At 40.8% G+C, this 18,265-nt stretch overlaps 1 protein-coding gene across 1 annotated transcript in view; it reads right to left on the bottom strand.

Annotated features, from left to right (window-relative positions):
* Nucleotides 1-18,265, bottom strand: part of whrna (whirlin a) — a 123,842-nt gene that overhangs the window by 32,673 nt on the left and 72,904 nt on the right. The window contains 1 exon segment of the mRNA XM_076079911.1: nucleotides 2,922-3,130. Within this exon segment, the coding sequence (XP_075936026.1) occupies nucleotides 2,922-3,130 (209 nt within the window).

The following is an 18,265-nucleotide window of genomic DNA, read 5'->3' as shown; positions in this document are numbered from 1 at the left end:
GAGGGACAGTTTAGTCCTCACACACACACACACACACACACACACAATATGGTCAAAACATGAAAGATAAAAATCCCCCCCCCCCCCTCCCCCCAAAAAACGTCAAAAGTGGATGAGTTATTCGCACTTATACCATCGCTCTGATTTGTGCAATATCAAATGACGCTCTTAGGGACAATTTACAGTACATGGACACTTTGCTTTTCTGCTTCTTTATGACCTCCACCTGACCCGTGACATTTAATGTTTTCTCAGTGCTGAGTAAGAAGTAATTTTGTGGGATTGAAGATACTTTCAGTGTGCACATACATGCACTCTATAGTAACAGGCAAACTGATGAGCATATACAGAGAGTATACACACACTAATATTCTCTCTCTCTCTCTCTCTCTCTCTCTCTCTCTCTCTCTCTCTCTCTCTCTCTCTCTCTCTCTCTCTCTCTCTCTCTCTCTCTCTCTCTCTCTCTCTCTCTCTCTCTCTCTCTCTCTCTCTCTCTCTCTCATATTTTTGGAGCTCTGGTAAAGAGGATTTTTGACTGACAGCTTTTCATCTTTTTGAATACATTTCTCATTTACCGTAGGTTGATGCAGTAAATGCACACTACCACAGATTTTTTTAAATCTTCGTCATGGCTGTCATGTTTTCTTAAGAGATGTTGGCTTTTTTAAACTTTTTACAGGAATTGTGACAGACATAAAAATGTATGTCACAAACGCACACCGACGCGCTCTCTCTGCAAACATAAAAGTGTTTTGAAATGTGTGTGTCACTTTTTCAGCCCCATATTCCTGCGCGAGTGAAATGACTCGAGTAGCTGTCTTTACATCCTCAAGTGCCCACGAAGTAAGAGGCGTTAAATCCACGAGTGAACGCGACAACTCAAAGCACTGCCTTCAGGGACAGAAGCAACAAAAAAAGAAGATAATTAATGCAGAGTCAAAAAAATACTGCAGTTCCACCTGCAATGGAACTCAGCGTGGGGAGACGTTTTGGGATTCAAATTAAATTAGCCCGGGTGACTTTTGAGACCAATTTAGCCATTTAGTCCATTCTCTCATACTGATTCTTCAATTGTCTCCTCCTTGGCTGTTCTCTTTGTACTGCCAGATAATTGGTAGTCTTTAAGGAACAGATACTAAATGAAAAACTGTGTGCAGCACTAATTTAAAGTCCTATCTAGAATGTAAAATAATTCAAAGGAATAACAGTGTTTCATGTAAGTTTGTGTATGCAGCATAGTAAAGACACTAATTAGTTTGCAAAACATTAATTTAGGGCAGCACAGCACCTAGTGTTTGATCTTGTGTAACTACCTCCTGGTGCATATTCCAATTTGTTCCCTTTTGGATTATTAAACATGTGAAATTAAAATTCAACAAGAAAAAACTTGCTGTTGTTGCAGCTATGGCTTAATGTGTGGAGAGATGCCATGGTTTAAAAACATGATTAAACATACAGGGAACAACCATCTGTCTCTCTGTGGCAAGTAACACTTTAATAACTCTGACAGAACATCACCTTGTGGGGTAAATGTTAAATACCCGTCATAGCCCCCGTTTATTTGGGAGAAACAGAGGAATTACACGTTCAGAGTTGTCGGGCTGTCGGGTTGTGTGTTACTGAACTGATGAGAAAATGAGTCTGGCATTTATACCAGACTTTAATTTGGTTGTTGGGGATTACATTTATTCCAGGTCATGAGCTGCAGATGAGTTTCTCAGGTGTGGCATTTTGAAACGAGCTCTGGCATTTTTCCAACAGAGCTGCATATTGCATTTTTATATCTGCAAAAAAGGAGCGAATGAGAGTTCTGAGCTCTGACGGACGCTTGATCACATTCGGCTGTTAAAGACTTTGGCATCTACTTAACTGGAATCAGAGGATTCTTTTTTCTTCATTATCTCCGTGAAGTCTTTTTCACTGCTGCGCTGCTCAAGTCTAATTCTTTCTTGTGCCAATTTTCATTACTGAAACTCACATAGTTTAGAATAAAGTACAACATCTTTGGTAATTTCGTCAGTGTTCAGTGACAAGTTAAATCAGATTAACTCACAGACAATGTAAAATGAATTGTGATAGTAAGGTTCTTCACTTCTTGGTAACTCTCATAGCATTTGAACGTCTCTGTGTAAATTGCAACAAGGCAGGTATTGTATGTGTCAAACTTACTCATCTGATGAAAGTGATGTAACATAATAACATTACATGTAATATAAATACAGTTTTGATTATGTGTCCCTTTGTATTTTCAATCAAACCACCCGACTAAATATTATTATAAATTGTGCCATTGTAGAAGCTGTTAAAGGTAGAGGTTTATGTGGAGAACGTCCTCAGCTGCCTCAGACGCAGAAGTGCTGCAGTTAATTCAGAAAACTTACACTTTGTTTTGTTTTTAACAAATAATTTAAAAAAAGAGGCAGGCAGATGTTGTTACTGCTGGGCAGAGCCAGGCTACTTCCCCCTGCTTTAAGCCTTTATGCTAAGCTAAGCTAATCGTCTTCTGGTTGCATTTAGAGTACAGACATGAGAGCGGTATCGATCTATTTAAACTATTCTTAGAATAAGCATTCTTTTCTTCAAATAAGTCAAACTATTTCTTTAATTTTATCTTAATTTGGGTGTCACAATATTTTTACATTTTTCTTGAAATCACCTACATTAAAGCACTTTGAAAAAAAAGGAATCTTATTTCATTTTAATTATAATTGCCACTCTTTGTTGCGTTTGCTTTTTGATAATAATGAATCGCCGAAAGACATTTGTAACAATTTTAATTCATGCAAATGCAAATATACTAATAATGCTGTCGATACTTTAATAATCAATAAACGGTAAAAACAGTAGCATTAGCAAGGCAGAGTAACAATACTTTGTGTGGGCTTAGACCAGATGTTTTTTTAGGACCAATCAAAACTCACCCTGCCATGCTGCTGTTGGCGGAGCTCTCTCCGATCTGCGAGCTGGCGATCCACTTGGTCTCGCCCACCACCGTCCTCGCGTGCGGCAGGCGGCCCACGTCTTTCACCGTCATCATCAGGTGCTGTGACGACTTCAGGACCCTGACGGCTTCGTCGTGCGGGATGCTCAGAAAGCTGCGGCCGTTCACCTCCAAGATCTGGTCGCCGACCTGCGGGTAGCGGAGCGAACACAGACGCATGGCGGGGGGGACTGAGCAAGGTGGTAAGGGTGGACCGGGCAGACACTGTCGCATGCACAGGTTCATAGGTCAAAGGTCAGAGACAAGAGGTGGTGGAGGTGTATAAAAAAAAAAACGTTTTAATGGATCAGAGTGAGATAAGCAGGGTGTAGGTTTCTTGTCAAAAGTTATGGCAGCAGAACGGAACAACAGAAATAATTAGGCCACAGAAGGAGTGAAGTATTCTCTGCTCGCTGCCAGGTTCAACACCAGGACTGTTCAATATGTAATGGAAAAGGCTTTGATATGTAATTCACATTCTATCACAGGGCTGAGCCTGAGGGCAGCGGCAGCAGGAGTATAATGATGTCCATACTAAACACCACCTTGGACCGTACCTTCTATGATGAGCTGGCGTATTGGCGTGTTTGTTTAGCATTTTACTGTCTGTTTCTTTGTTCTATTTCTACTTAACTCTGGTCAGCCAACCAAACCTCACAACCACTTCAATGTTCTCTTAGAGCAGCAGCCAACGCGAACTTGACATTAAAGACATTCTGAATCTCATAGGTTTTAGTTTCTTGGGTGCTTTCCAACAACCCGAAGTGACCCAACACCACATCTGTCATTGCTGAAGCACTGCAGCACATCTGAGGCAGCTGAGGACATTCTCCACATAAACCTCTACCTGCTTCTACAATGGCACAGTTTATAACCACGTGTAGGGCTGTTTGACTGAACATGCAAAGGGACACACAATCAAAACTGTATTTACAGATGCAATCAATCTAATCTAATCTAATCTAACCAGCACCACTGCAGCGTGAACACACCCTGCTACCACAGCAAACACTTTGTATCCGGGCTGTCAGGCTGAGCTGAAGCCTCAGGGATGCGGGACAGATTTGAAGACAATTCAAAGCTGTTTGTAAAGCTGTTTGCATTACAAAAAGGCATAGAAAGGAGTCAATAAGCTGCTTCTTACGGACTTTATACAGTGTTTGACAACACTAGAGCTCAGTTTATTGTGAGCTCTGCTCGGTTTATCTCAGGTTCACTTGGATTTGACACAGCTTGAGAGCACACATGGCTTTGAAACGTGCATGCACAAAAGAAGCAGACACACAAACACACCGCCATCTTTCTTCTCTCTGTCACTTGAAGAGAAATACCCTTCTGACTTGAGTGCGGTTGTGATAAACATGATATTGTCGTATCATACTCATCAATTTACAATTGTTGTCACTGCGTACAGTAATAGACAGCTGTCTGGAAACTACGTACAGAAAACGCTTGAGCTGTTTCAGCTAAATAAAATGTGAATGAGTCCTCAGCCTTTGCTATGGCGCTCCAGACTGAGCTCAGCTGCATCCCGTTTGCACTGATCATCCTGCAGATCATCTCTAGAACTCGATAGGCCTTTCTCACCGCAGACATTTTGACTTGTCAGAGCAGGAAAAGCACGGGTGTTACTAATAACATGAACAAAGGCACTGCTGCTTTAAGTAAAAGTAACAATATCAATGTACGAATACTGTTACAAGCATGGTCTTCAATTCAAAACTGTACTTAAACTACATACAGTTTTGTCATCAAAATATACTTAAAGGTACTTATGCAGAATGGCTCGTTTTATTATTGGATTGGAACCAATTTAGAATTAGTACGTAAGAATCACTAATGTTGTAGCTGGCAATGGTGGAGCTAATTTGAACTACTTCATATACTGCCAGGTAGCTTAACCTGTAATAATACATCATAATGTATGAGCTATTTCTTGTTGAATATTGGTTATATTTTGTATTAATAATCTAAAGTTAATCTAAAGTTGAAATGAACATGATATATGTGTATTTGTCCTTTATAAGTTGTATAAAACTGTTCTTGAGTAAATGTATCTTTCTAATAATACCACAATGCAATATGTCCCATTTTATCGATGAACAAATTGCATCTGTTAGTCATAATGAATAATAAATGGTAAATGGCCTTTCTAGCCGACTACTAAAAGCGTTTAGCTATTCACACACATTCATTCACTGACGGCAGAGGCTGCTATACAAGGTGCATCCTACAAACCAGGATAATCTACATGCTCATTTACACACACTCACACACCTATGACACATATTTCAGGAGCAAATTGGGGTTCGGTATCTTACCCAGGGACATTTTGACATGCAGACTGACTGGAGGAGTTCCAATAAGTGTCTGAAATCTCTAATTTCCTGCTCACCAAAGAGTAAGCCTCTACATACTGAGAAGTCATTGAAGAAAACCTGCTCCAGAGTGCACATGTCCTCCCACTGGGGTGAAAGTCCTCCTTTCAGCATGACAGCTAACAGAAGCATGCAGTCAAGACAACGCTGGAGAGGCCAGTGTATAAGTCTAATGTTGTTAAATAGGCCCAGTCAAAGCCCTGACTGGAACGCCACAGTGGAGAGACACGAGGATGACGGCTCACAGACGTCCACCATCCAATATGACTGAGCTTGAGAGGACCCATCAGGAAAGGCGGGAGGAACTTTACCGAATTCAGACGTGTAAAACTTGCAGAGACTCGCCCTGGAAGACTCTTCAATACTTTCAATTCCCTGACACATCAGAACACGCATCATTGCTGCTTCACCACCAGGATGACAGAAGACATGTTGACATGTCACATCAGGAAAAGCACAGGTGTAAATAAAAAAAAAATAATGATTCGGTTTCAGGACATCGCTAAAACCTGCTTGAATAGCTTGAACAGAACAGGGCCGTCTTTAAGGTTGTTGGTAACAGCTGTGCTCTTCCTGCTATGAGAAGGTCTGCTGTGAAAAGGGCCTATTAGTTGCTATGGTGATAGGGATTAGGGTGATATGCAACCAGGCCTGTGGTCTGGAGTCAAACCAGGGATGCTGCAGTTACACACAACCGACACACACAGGCTTTTTATTCTGGATCTTACGGGCTCTCTGGTCGAGTGGAGACATGAGTTTGGAGAAAAATAAATCAAAATGTGAATAAAATCATATGGATGAAAACCTGGTAATATATAGTGGTACATGGCATTGTTTACTGTTTTACATCTTTCCAATGTGAAATCCACATTATACCTTTGCCTGCACTACTGTATCAGTCATGCAGTTTGTTAAAGCACTGCTGTGTGTCAGCACCAGTTAATCAAGTCAGATTATTTGCACCTGTTGTATTTGTATAAATGATTGAAACTTTGATTTTGACTCTAATAACGCGCCGATTAAGTTTTATGACCCTGCGAGGCTCGTTGAAAACCAAACTGTTAATTACAGAGGAACGAGTTAGAGAATGCCAATACGCTGTCATTGTCCTCCGAAGAATGTCTTCATTATTGTAATGGTTCGGGACAGATCGGTCAATGTTCCGGAAAATTAACCCCTTCACTCACTGGTGTTCGAACATAAAACACTAACAACGGCATCACTGACATCTTTCCTCTCCCCTCACTCAATCTCTCTTCTCATTATTCTGCTCTTCTTCATTATGCTTCTATTTGAGAGTAGATGGGCCCTGTCCTGAGTCACAAGCAAATCATTTCTTGTGATTAATCTCTCTGTCACATCAGAGGCGCCGCCACAGTGCTGCATTCTGGGCAATTAAACAACAAACAGTGGTAATGATGATTAAAGCTCTGATCGATGCTGCGTGTGCAGCATGGACTGTACATAAGAAGTAGATGCAGTCGCCGTGACGTCACCCATTGTTTTGTGTACGACGGTTTTAAAGCCTTGAGTTCGGCATCTTGGATTTTTTTAGGTGACCAAAATGTAAAATTTGATAAACTGTCAACAACTGAAAACCATAATTTACTTAATGAATATCATGCTGTATCAGAGATGCTCACTAGTCATTTTCTGGGAGTCCAAGTCAAATTTCAAGACATTTGTGGTTGAAATGACAAGATTGTTGCAGGCTACAAACAATCTTGATAACATTATTAGGTGTGCAATAGTAACGGTAACCTTTACTTTGGTGAGTAAAGCTCCAATCTTCTAATTATAAATCCTCTATGTCCACAAGGATTCCAGCTGCAGCTGTAAACATACACCTGCATGTGACTGAGAGTTCCCTCAGGCCCAGGCAGGAGGAGGGAGAAGTGTTTTGAGAAAGGTTAATGTGGTTCCATAGTGACTCTACGGTCTAATCCATGAAAGTAAGTAGAAGTAAACAAGCTGCCATTACCCTGGTGGCATCCTGCTTGTCATATGTAAAGGACTTCAGAAGCTACAGCCTCACTCATCCACTGGAACATGTTCCTTCATCACAACAAACACACACACTGTCATTTATGTTGACTCTCCACACACAGTCCTGCTGCCATAAGTACTCACTCACCAAATGTGTATTACTCCACACAGTTGAACATAATCCCCAACAAATGCACTATTTACTGTTGTTTGAGTGTGTTTTTTATGAAATTAAACATTGTTTGTGTCCCATTTGTAAAGATTTCCTTCAGTAGGAACAGATGGGTATAGTGGAATTGTAAAGTAAAGAGAGATGGACTATTTTAGGTTTGGTTTCATAAAATGTGTGGACAATAAGAAAATATATCACAGTGATGTTTGAGCACCTAATTCTAATCAGTTCATCCTTGAGTCCAAGTGGTCCTTTGTGTCAAATGTGAAAAAAATTCCCTCAAGGCATTCCTGAGATATCGCATTCATGAGAATGGTACGGACAGACAGACAACCGAAAACTGTCACTGGCACAAATGCATATAAAACTTAACCTGAAGAGACAACCGGATGCTGCTTCATGAATTCATCTTCATGCATCTCCATGAAATCCAAATTCTTCATCTGACTGAAAGTATTTCATCTGAATGCAGAGGAATAAATCATGGATTGCAAGTTTGTTGATTTAAAATCATTTGCAGCAAATTTATTGTGTAAACCAATGTTGCCTAAAGCTGCAACATTCCTTTTCGCAGCACTTTCACAATGTCGGGCAAAAGTGGTAACAAAGTTATTTTCCCCAAATCTACAGTCTTAACTACTTCAGTCTAATGTTTGAGTAGCATCCGCATTCATTCACTGAGGCTAATGTCCTTATTCAGAATGAGCGAGATCCGATCTGTAGAGCCAGTGAACCTGAATTTCTTTAGACTAAGCCCCTGCAGTAATGGCAGCATCACCAGAGTGCAACACATTAATCAGATGGCAAGTAAGCATATGGCCTCTGAAGCGTAATCTGCAATAACAGCACTAATAAACTAACAAACTGGCAGTAAAAAGATTGAACCAAAAAACTACACAATCACTTATAATCATTCTCTCTCCACTGTGCTGCCTTACAAATTACCCTTAAAAGTAGAAGATTCCCTCCAATTGTAGACAGATTTAAATGCAAATTAAAGTGCATCACTTGGCATGTGGTAAGTGATGGATTATATCCCTTGTCCTCTTCTGCTCACACTAATTGCTCCCCAAAAAATATATATATATATTCTGGCTTCTTCCTCAGCTCTTTTTTTCTTTCTGCTTTTACGAGAGGACTTTGTGATCTCCTGCTGGGAAATGAGCACATTTTTGAGTTGTGGCAAATTCCATCACTCAGAGAAGGTCCTACTGTATGTATTTAATCAGTATTGCATGAATCCCAGTGTGTCTTTGGCGGTAGAATTGCGGTCCCTAATATGTTTTTGAGACAGTGCAGCAGAGCAATGATGGATGACAGCAGAGGCGAGCAGACAGATTATTGTGTTCCCTTTGAGTCGTCCTACTCGAGCGTTTGATCAGGAGTACTGTCAAAGATTCATCTGACATTATCAGAGCTGTGTGGTCAACAGTGAGGGCTAGACGGCTCAGGGCTGAATGGTGGCGGACACACAGAGGGGAGATAGAGGGATAAAGTGGCATCTCCAGACCACTGATCCCGAAAGCTACATTAAGAAGAGTGAAGCCGTTTTATCTCGTCCTTTGGCACCTCTTTCACTCAAATGCTTCCTGCTGTCTAGCCAGCTCTCTCTCAGGTCTGTGTGTGTGTGTGTGTGTGTGTGTGTGTGTGTCCTGTTGGTCAGACTTATCTTTTAATAATATGTGGTTGAAGTGTAGACTTTCAGCTTCAATCCAATGGATATAACAAAAACACCACATTAACCGTTTAGGAATTACAGCCATTTTTACACAGTCCCCCATATTTTCAGAGGCTCAGAAGTAATTGGACAACTGTCTGATAGATGGCTTCATGGAGAGGTGTGGCCTGTTCCCTCGTTATTCCATGACGAATTAAGCAGATAGAAGGTCTGGAGTTGATTCAAGATGTTCCTTAAACACTCAGCCCACTCAGGACCAACGAGGTGTCAATGCAAGTGAAGGAGGCCAAACACATCTATCAGACAGATAGCAGAAACATTAGGATTGGCTAAATCAACAGTTTGGTACATCCTTAAAAATAAGGAATGTACTGGGAAGCTCACCAACATCAAAAGGCCCGAAAGACAAGGAAAGACATCTAAAGTGGATGATCGCAGAATTCTTTCCTTGGTGAAGGAAAACCCTTTCATAACATCTCCTGTCATTGTCAAAGTCTACGATCAAGAGCTTAACACATCTAAACACAGAGAGTTTACGACAAGGTGCAAACCACTGGTAACACTGAAGAACAGGAAGGCCCGATTAGACTTTGCCAGAAAGCAGCTGAAAAAAGCCTGACCAGTTTAGGAACAAGATTAACCAAGATTAACGTGTACCAGAATGATGGGAAGAGAAAAGTATAATGAAGAAAAGGAACGGCTCATGATCCGGAGAAAACCACATCATCTGTTTAACATGGTGGAGGCAGTGCTATGGATGGGCTTGTATGGCTGCCAATGGAACTGGGTCACCGTTGTTCATTGAGGATGTCAGAGCTGACAGAAGTAGCAGGATGAGTTCTGAGGCGTTTAAGGCTATACCATCTGCTCAAATTCAAGCCAATGCTGCAAAAATGATTGAAAGGCGCTTCTCAGTGCAGATGGATAATGACCCAAAACATACCGCATAACAACGTCAATTTGAATATCTTGTGTGCATGATTATCATGCAATTGACAGACAATGTTGATATTGGCATTGGTATCAGCTGACAAGGTATGTTTATAAATGGCAGTGGCACGGCCCCCCTACTCACTGTACCTTGCAGATGTTTAAAATAAAAACATGAATATATGAACCTTTGTATTATTTGAATAGCTTAGTATTGAACGCATAATAACAAGGTATGTTTATACTTGGCACTAGGCCCAGTTTAATATAAAACACAATTCTATACAATATATATAGTCGGGGGTCCCTGCCCCATCTCTCTATCAGTTTGGGGGTCCTTGGCCTGAAAAGACCCCTGCTTTAGATTATGATTTCATACTTTTCTCTCAATTATCTGCTGCACCAGTGTGTAGATAGAATATTGGCAGTTTTAGTGTCTCCTTTTTGTATTTTTTATCCTTAAAGTTTTATTTCTTTAAAAAAAGGAAAAATATCATGGCACTGCTGTGTTAAACATCCTAGTAATGAAAATAAACTAGCTTAAAGTCTTTTTTAATTAATGTTGAACAGCTAGCAAGTAGAAAGGTAACAGTTTGTCTTTCTGGTGAAGTTCCTTTTAAAATCTTCAAACTCGTAAATGGTTCTGCTGGGTATCGAAGCATGCCCAGCTGTGGTTTTAGTTTGAACAGATCTTTAATTTACCTTGAATGTAGCCCTAAAGCCAGACAAGCACTCTGCGGCTGTGTCAGTTTATCTGACATGTGTCTATCCTTTGCTGAGTAAATCCCACACTGATGTTGGGTTTTACTCAGCAAAGTCTTTCAAATAACAAAGTGAACCTGCTTTCTGGTGCAGCCTCTGCAGTCTTGTTAGATGGAAGCCAGAGTCTGTCCGTGTGGAGGCAGTCCCAGAGGTGGAAACTGTGACCACCGCTTGTGCTTGATCAAACATTAAAGCCAAAGAAGAGACCACTGCATGCTTTACGACTGATTTGCTAAAAGATGTCTGGGCTAAATCAATTTTGAAAGGTTGTCTCGATATTTAAATGACAAACGTTGAACTCCCTTCATTAAAATGCCTTTTTAATATGAGCAATGGTTCTATTTTGTATTGTAATGAAATGTTGGACCACTGCAGCTGTGTCTTTGGTCTCTTATAAGCACGTGAGGGGCGGGCACATCGTGCGCATGACATGAAAATAAATCAATCAATCGATCAATGTCTTTTGACATGCAAGCCACCCAATCAGTGCCGGGTGACCTCAAGGACTGCGTTTTATGACAAAGGTGACTAGATGCTTCGTCACCACAGTCAAGGACGTCCATTCACACAATATTAAACACGTGTGAACTCTAACCAGCTCTGAATGTGTCTCCAGTGATTACATCTCAATCACATTTGCATTTAGAGCTGCTGAATAATCTAAGACCAGAAAAAACAAGAGCCCGTCTCTCTGAGCTCCGCCTCTCATACCTCGGCTGTCCTGACGTTTCCTCCCTTGCTGCTGCTGTCCCTTGGCATAAGGAGGAGAGATCAGACATCGCCTGTGTCAGACTTGCTTACACCTTTGTCCTCTTAATGCGCATGACTTGTTAGGAATTTGACTTGATGAGCCGGAGCTTCTTCCAAAATGAAAAGGGACGGGCACGTGGTGTGAGCCAAAGTCCAGACAACACATTATCCTCAGTTTGAGACCTTCACCGGAAATGATTACACTTTAATTAGACCAATTAGCTCCATTACCTTTCAACTCATTACAAGTCATTTATTGATTTCTTTCATTACTTTAGCGGTCTCCAGTACCTTTCATTATACATGATTATTTTTCCTGTTTAATTTCCTTCTCTGGAGTCTTTCCTGTCCTCCCTTGTCTTCCCCTCTACCTCACCATCTATATCTTCCTCACACTCGCTCCTTCCCCAACCTCTGGCTTCTAATTAGATGTCTTCTCCTCTGTCTTCGCCCAAACTGACTCCCGATTTCCACTGCAGTCATCCATCGTCAGGGATTCCCCTCAACCATCAGCTACATCAGCAAGGGATTAACTCTAGAACACTGATCACAACAAAGCAGACTAAGTTCACAAGTTACGGAGGTTCAGTTCATCCTCATGCAGCAGAGTGTTTTCTGGTGCACTGATTCACGGCTTCCACGATTCACCTCAACCGTCAGCCACATCAACAAATGAAATTAATAAAGGTTTTTTCAAACTGACAAACACAGTCCAGAAAGCAGATAACAGCAAATAGTGTAGTCCACTGTTTTCTATAACATTTTATCCTCGTAAATTCTATGAATAACTTTAAATAATAGCGCTCATGATGGCTAGAAACGAATAAATAGGACCAGCCACACGCATCAACTTTAAACTTTTCAAAGGTCAAGTCTTTATGATAAGTAGAAACAGAGCATTTATCTCTGCTAATCTAGTGATATACAATAATAATACAAAATACTTGTGTATATATTCTACTTTTATGTTGTAACGATTTACGATTTATCACAAAAACAGAGAATTGTAACACGCTGCCACGACTGACCTTCAACAAAAATGATGAAAGTAAGAATGAGAGTTTTCGGCATCAAAACCAGCAACACCAATCACGAGTGAGCAAGTCCTTCAAAAGAGAAAGAGGCTGGCCAATAAATTCAACTCAATGAATTCCAATTTTGTTTTTGCACGATGTGTGAAATGTCGACGTCATATGGACAAGTTAGCACAACGTGCATCATTTGAAATACCAGACGATTTTTAACTTCATAGTCACAGAAGGTCCCATAAATATTCACACCTGCGCAGCTGTTTTGCACATATACACCTGGAAGATTGTTCAAACTCAAAGTTATTCATAGCCATGCTTTAAAAACCAACAAACGATATGATGTATTATGTTATTATAAACTCGGGTGACCTTAAATATTCAAATGTAATCACTCACAATTCCCTTTATCTATAAAGTGGCGGAGGAGTCACATGAATAATCCTTAAATTACCTTTTTAAACCTCCTAATCATTAAAGTAAAGGCAGACTGAGGAGCCTAAGCACCAGAACAGGGCTTCACTGTGGCCTTTTAAAGCAGTGGTTGTCCACTTGGGGGTCCCAGCCCCCCCGGGGGCTACAAGGTAATTTCCTACGGTTGCAAGACAGCTGTGTAGAAGAAAATAACTACGATATTTTTAGATTGGGGAATGGTTTCCATTGCCTGTATCTATTTTATTTACTTTACCATCAGAGCATGAATTCACAATAATCACTCAAAAGCTAATTACATAGTTTTGCAGCTCTCGCTCTCTGACTGACTGTCGTTTTCCTTCCGTCTGTGGATTGCTACAATAGGGGGGAAATGAGATTAAGGGATCCCGACGCTCTATGTTTATATACTGATAAATGTCACTGCTGCTGATCTTTCAAAACAACTTGATCTGCGGAGCACGAAGAATATCTTAATGATGCAACTCTGACAGCAGTGCAGCGAGACGAGCTGAGTGAAATCTGAGAGTACAAGCCTGACTGACTGATCGCGTCTGAGCATACTAATAAACCAACGCACATCCAGACTGCATCAAATAATCCCTCCACCAAACACTGATGTGTTAAACTGCATCACGGTGGCCCGGAGCACAGATCAGCGTGACGAGTCAGCCCATGTGTACCAAGACCGGCAGGAACTCTTTCTGCTGCAAGTTTTAACAAAGAGCACATGCTGGCACGAAGATGTCTTCATCACATGAGCCGGAGTCTGCTGAGGTTCTTTTAAAGCGCAACAGATACTCACAGTATCACAAAGGTTTTATGTGACCAACAGTCCCAAAGACATTGAACTTACAATGATATAGAAACACGGACAAGCAGAAAATGAACAGTTCTACTTGATAAATGACTCAAACAATGAATAGATCATAAGAGATGTTGCATCACCTGTTATGTCTGTGAATTAGCCTTTAATGTTGAATGAGCTATTTACCCAGATATGCACTGAGCAGTCAGTAGTCGAGACATTCTGAGCCGCAGCATATCTCCATGTTAGCTGCTCTAGAGTTTTGCTCCGAGTGAATCAAATGTTTAAAGATGTTTCCTCTGTTAGAACTGCTCTTTGTGACCAAATACGTGGGTTCACCTTTATGCAGGCGTGTGCAGGTGGGCTTCTTAATGGTGTGGGTTCATGGTGTGTCGAAACACTCTGACGAAGGCAAGTGTGCTAATATGAATGGCTGTATTTTTGACCATGCTATGGGTATGGTTCATGGTTGGTCGGTGAGTCCACCACTTTGGTTCAGGCTGAAATAACTCCATCTATTGGATGGATGGACACTTGACACAACATGAGGTGGACATTTGTGGTTCAGAGGGAAATATCTTGACAACTAGTTAATGGTTTACCACCAGCTTTGCTACATAAATTAAAGGTCCTTTGAGGAAATTTCTGACTTTCCCAGTAGCGCCACCACGAGGTTCAATTGGAAATATCACAACATCTTTTGGATGGACTGCCAAAACTGTGGTTTATGACAAAATACCTGCAGAACTAATAACAATCCCATCAGCCTCAGTGGCACTTCGTGTATAGTGCTAATTGGCAAATGCTAGCGTGCTAAAATGCTAAACTAAGGTGGTGAACATCAGCATGTTAGCATGCTTACATTAGCATGTAGCGGAAAGCCCCACTGTGCCTGGATACAACCACATAGAGCCTCTGCTGTAGACTCGTTTTTCATTCAAGGATTTTTATTTTTTACCACCCACAAATGTTCTCATTAAAATTTTGATTATCAAAATAGTTGATAAATTACTTTCTGCGGATCAGCTAATTTCTTAACCAAATAATCATTCCAGCGATAGATAACTTTTCTCAAAGGAAGACAAATCAAATATTGGCGTATTTGAAGATAGTGTGCATGGCTTTGAATGCCTCACAGGGAGGTCAGTGCATGACATAATGCAGACAATACTCAAGACTCTACAAGGCTTTGAAATGAGCTCAACCCTGATATTTTTGAAAGACTCACACCAAGCTATACTGCCTGTAGTTCATGTATCGCTGCTCTTTGAATTGCTCACAGAGACTTGTCAGGCTGCTCTCCCAAAAGTTTCCTGAAATAAGCACAATGCCTTAGAGAAATACTTTTCCTCACCACAAATTATTACAGAGACAGAGACAGGTGGTTTGACACTAAAATAGTGCAGAGGAAGTCTTGCCCTTCAGTTCTGACTCCTCAGGGCGAACTCCCAACATCTTCAAAACAGCTCATGACTGCGAATGAAGTCTGGTTTTTAGCACATTTAGATTTTATAAGCATAACTAAAACATTACAGGACCCTCCACCACATTCTTAATGAGAGTTTTAGTAGTTTAGACCTCAACTAATCAGATCACAGACGAGTATGCTGATTACCTACTTTGACTCGTAATCCTGTTAAACATTTCAATGGATTTATGTCTTGGATGATTCAAAGCTGTGGCAAAGAGAGTCGGAACATAATTATAATTTATGTTGCTTTCCTTTTACTGGCTACTGAAACTACACCTTTGGGGAAAAAAACATCCCAAGATTATAAAGAATAAAAACAGCAGCAGAACATTTTCCACCAAAGATAATTTAGATTTATTCGATGGAAAAGCAGCAACATGTATACAAACTGAACAAAAGGATACACAGCACCAGCTAAATAGATTAGAAAATGAATGTTAGTCTTCGATCTACTCTTTTTAGAGTCTATCATACACTGAATTAATCACAGATTTGATCTGTATTATCAGATCAGATTACAGATCTGTGAGCTGCTTTGTGGCAGGGCCTGAGGCTCTCGATGATTTATTGAACCAAATAGACTCTTACCTGTTAATCTGGCAAATTGCCTGTTTTTTTCCCAGTAAGACCAGCCGTTCACTCTATATAGAATAGTTACAGAATAGTTTTAATAAAAGGCGAGTCTGTAAGACAAAGGTCTGCAGCGATCTGCTGAGCAGTGAGCTCAGTGCTGCTGAAAGCTCAGTTCAGTCACACTCGCTGCTCCGTTGTGACAAACTACTGGGAACATTTCAAGGCTTCCATCTGTGCGAGCGAGTCCCAACACAGCGGAGTGATCGCAACCGCATGAGTTATCTGGAAACATCTGTTGAGGTTAATTCAGGCTGTGACAATCAATTATCTAAATCAGCTATAAGTAATGAAGATCCACATGGATGCTTGCACTCTACTCTAAGCACACTTTATGGAGCTAGGGAACGATGTGTGAACTACAATTCCCACGTGCACTTGCACGACAAAGCGCAGGAGTCCTGTATTTATTGCAATGATATGCGCAGAGATTCCCTTGCGTAAAGCATTTGCCTTGATATGGTGCAGAGATGTCAAGCTTTTTAAAAAAATCATTAAATCCTTTAACTTGAACTGGACCATCTATATTTAGATTTATTATATTTGCCCTAGCATTGTGTCATGATCCTGAATGAATGAATGCAAATAAAGTACATTTAGAAGGTAGATTGAAGTAATATTGCAGGGAATGGGGCTGAAATGAGAAAGCACTTTAACTGGCTGGTTTGTGTATTCGGATTCCAGCGAGATACTCGAGTGCATATTTGAAGTAAACGTTTCCTCCGAGATGAACATAAAAACGTGTTAGCACAGTGCAATGTCCAACAATACCAAACAACGGCCACACAGGAAAGATGTGGAAATAAACAAGTGTTCCATCTGTGTTATTGGAGATTGCCGCGTGAGATGCGTGTGTGTACGTATATTGCTGTTCAGTTGGCAAACATAACCACAGTTACCGGCAGTCGCTTCCACATAAAATGTGCAGTTTGCATCTATAAAGTGCAACTACAGGGCTCTTTCCATTTGTCTCTGTTCCACTTAGCATGACAGAGCAGTTGCTGTGACTTTGTAGTCTGTGCCAACAGATATGATACAATTACAAGCGTTTGGCTCAGCGGGGCGATTGATAATGTGGAGAGAGCCCTGCAGGAGCCACATCACAGAGGAACAGATGGGCTGTATCGATGCTCGCTCTCTTAGTCCGACTGCTAATGCGATAGAACATCCGAGTGTGTATTCATATCACTCAGAGCAGGTGTGTGTGTGTGTGAGTGAGATGAGAGAATATTAAGGGACACAATGTCTTAAAGAAAACTCAGAATCCATATATAAAACAGCATGACAATAACACTTTCATATTGAATGCGTCTATAAAATGTTTACTGTCAATGTGGGTTGTTTTTTTTGGTGAGTGCAACAATTAAGAACAAAATAAAAATAGAATAAAAAGCTATATAAAGGCAATACTGAGAAAAAAGGAGAGAGAAAAAGACAAGCAGAGAGTGGGCGAACCGGCAGGGTTTTCATGTGAAGGGCAGCAGTTGTTATGTACTCCTCGGTGTTCCCTAGAGATTTTGGAAAAAGAGGAAGCCCAGGTGCCTCACTTTGATCAACAGGCCTCTGGGTAGCAATGACACTTTTATGTTGTCTTTGTGGTCCACAGTCGGTGCATTTGTATTTGAATCGCATGTTTATTAACGGAAACAGGGAACCGCCTTCTTTTTCTTCCAGCACAGCAGGGCTTTTCTACCGGTGTGAGTCACATATCTATAATAAGTAGAAATAAATGGCTTGCTTTGCCTATTAAAGTGCTTTCCAGCTGTGCAGCCAGAAATAGTCTAATGTGGAGCCCTTTTCCACTTCACAGAGCAGAGCCATGGAAGCAGGGCTTCTACTGTACATGTGTACCTGCAGCCTGGATCTACTCCTGAAGCACTGGTATCTTATATCGGTGCTGTGGGGATCAGCTTGTGCAGTGAGTAATAGTTCAGAAATGGTTTATTTCTCAAGGATACAAACACAAGGACATTGCAAGCAGATCACTGTTGCGCTGTTTTACATTATGTTTAGCTAATGTCAGCTTGTGGCTAATGGATGTCTTTGAGCGCAAACACTCAGGGTTTGGTCCTCATCAGTGCCGTTTTCTGTATTATTGATTATTTATTCTTTACCAAGCTTCAAAGTTACTGCCACATTATATATATATATAGCTAAAGCTGACAGAGCATGGATGCCATTATGTGCTTTTCTCTCTTTTCCTGTAGCACTTAACACTTACGTAAAGAGTACACATACTTGTATTAGTACATGTTCTCTA

This window comes from Anarhichas minor, unplaced genomic scaffold, assembly GCF_050575085.1.
Source record: "Anarhichas minor isolate MPS153535 unplaced genomic scaffold, ASM5057508v1 ptg000073l, whole genome shotgun sequence".
NCBI lineage: Eukaryota > Metazoa > Chordata > Actinopteri > Perciformes > Anarhichadidae > Anarhichas > Anarhichas minor.
This window is presented reverse-complemented; position numbering and strand designations above follow the sequence as displayed.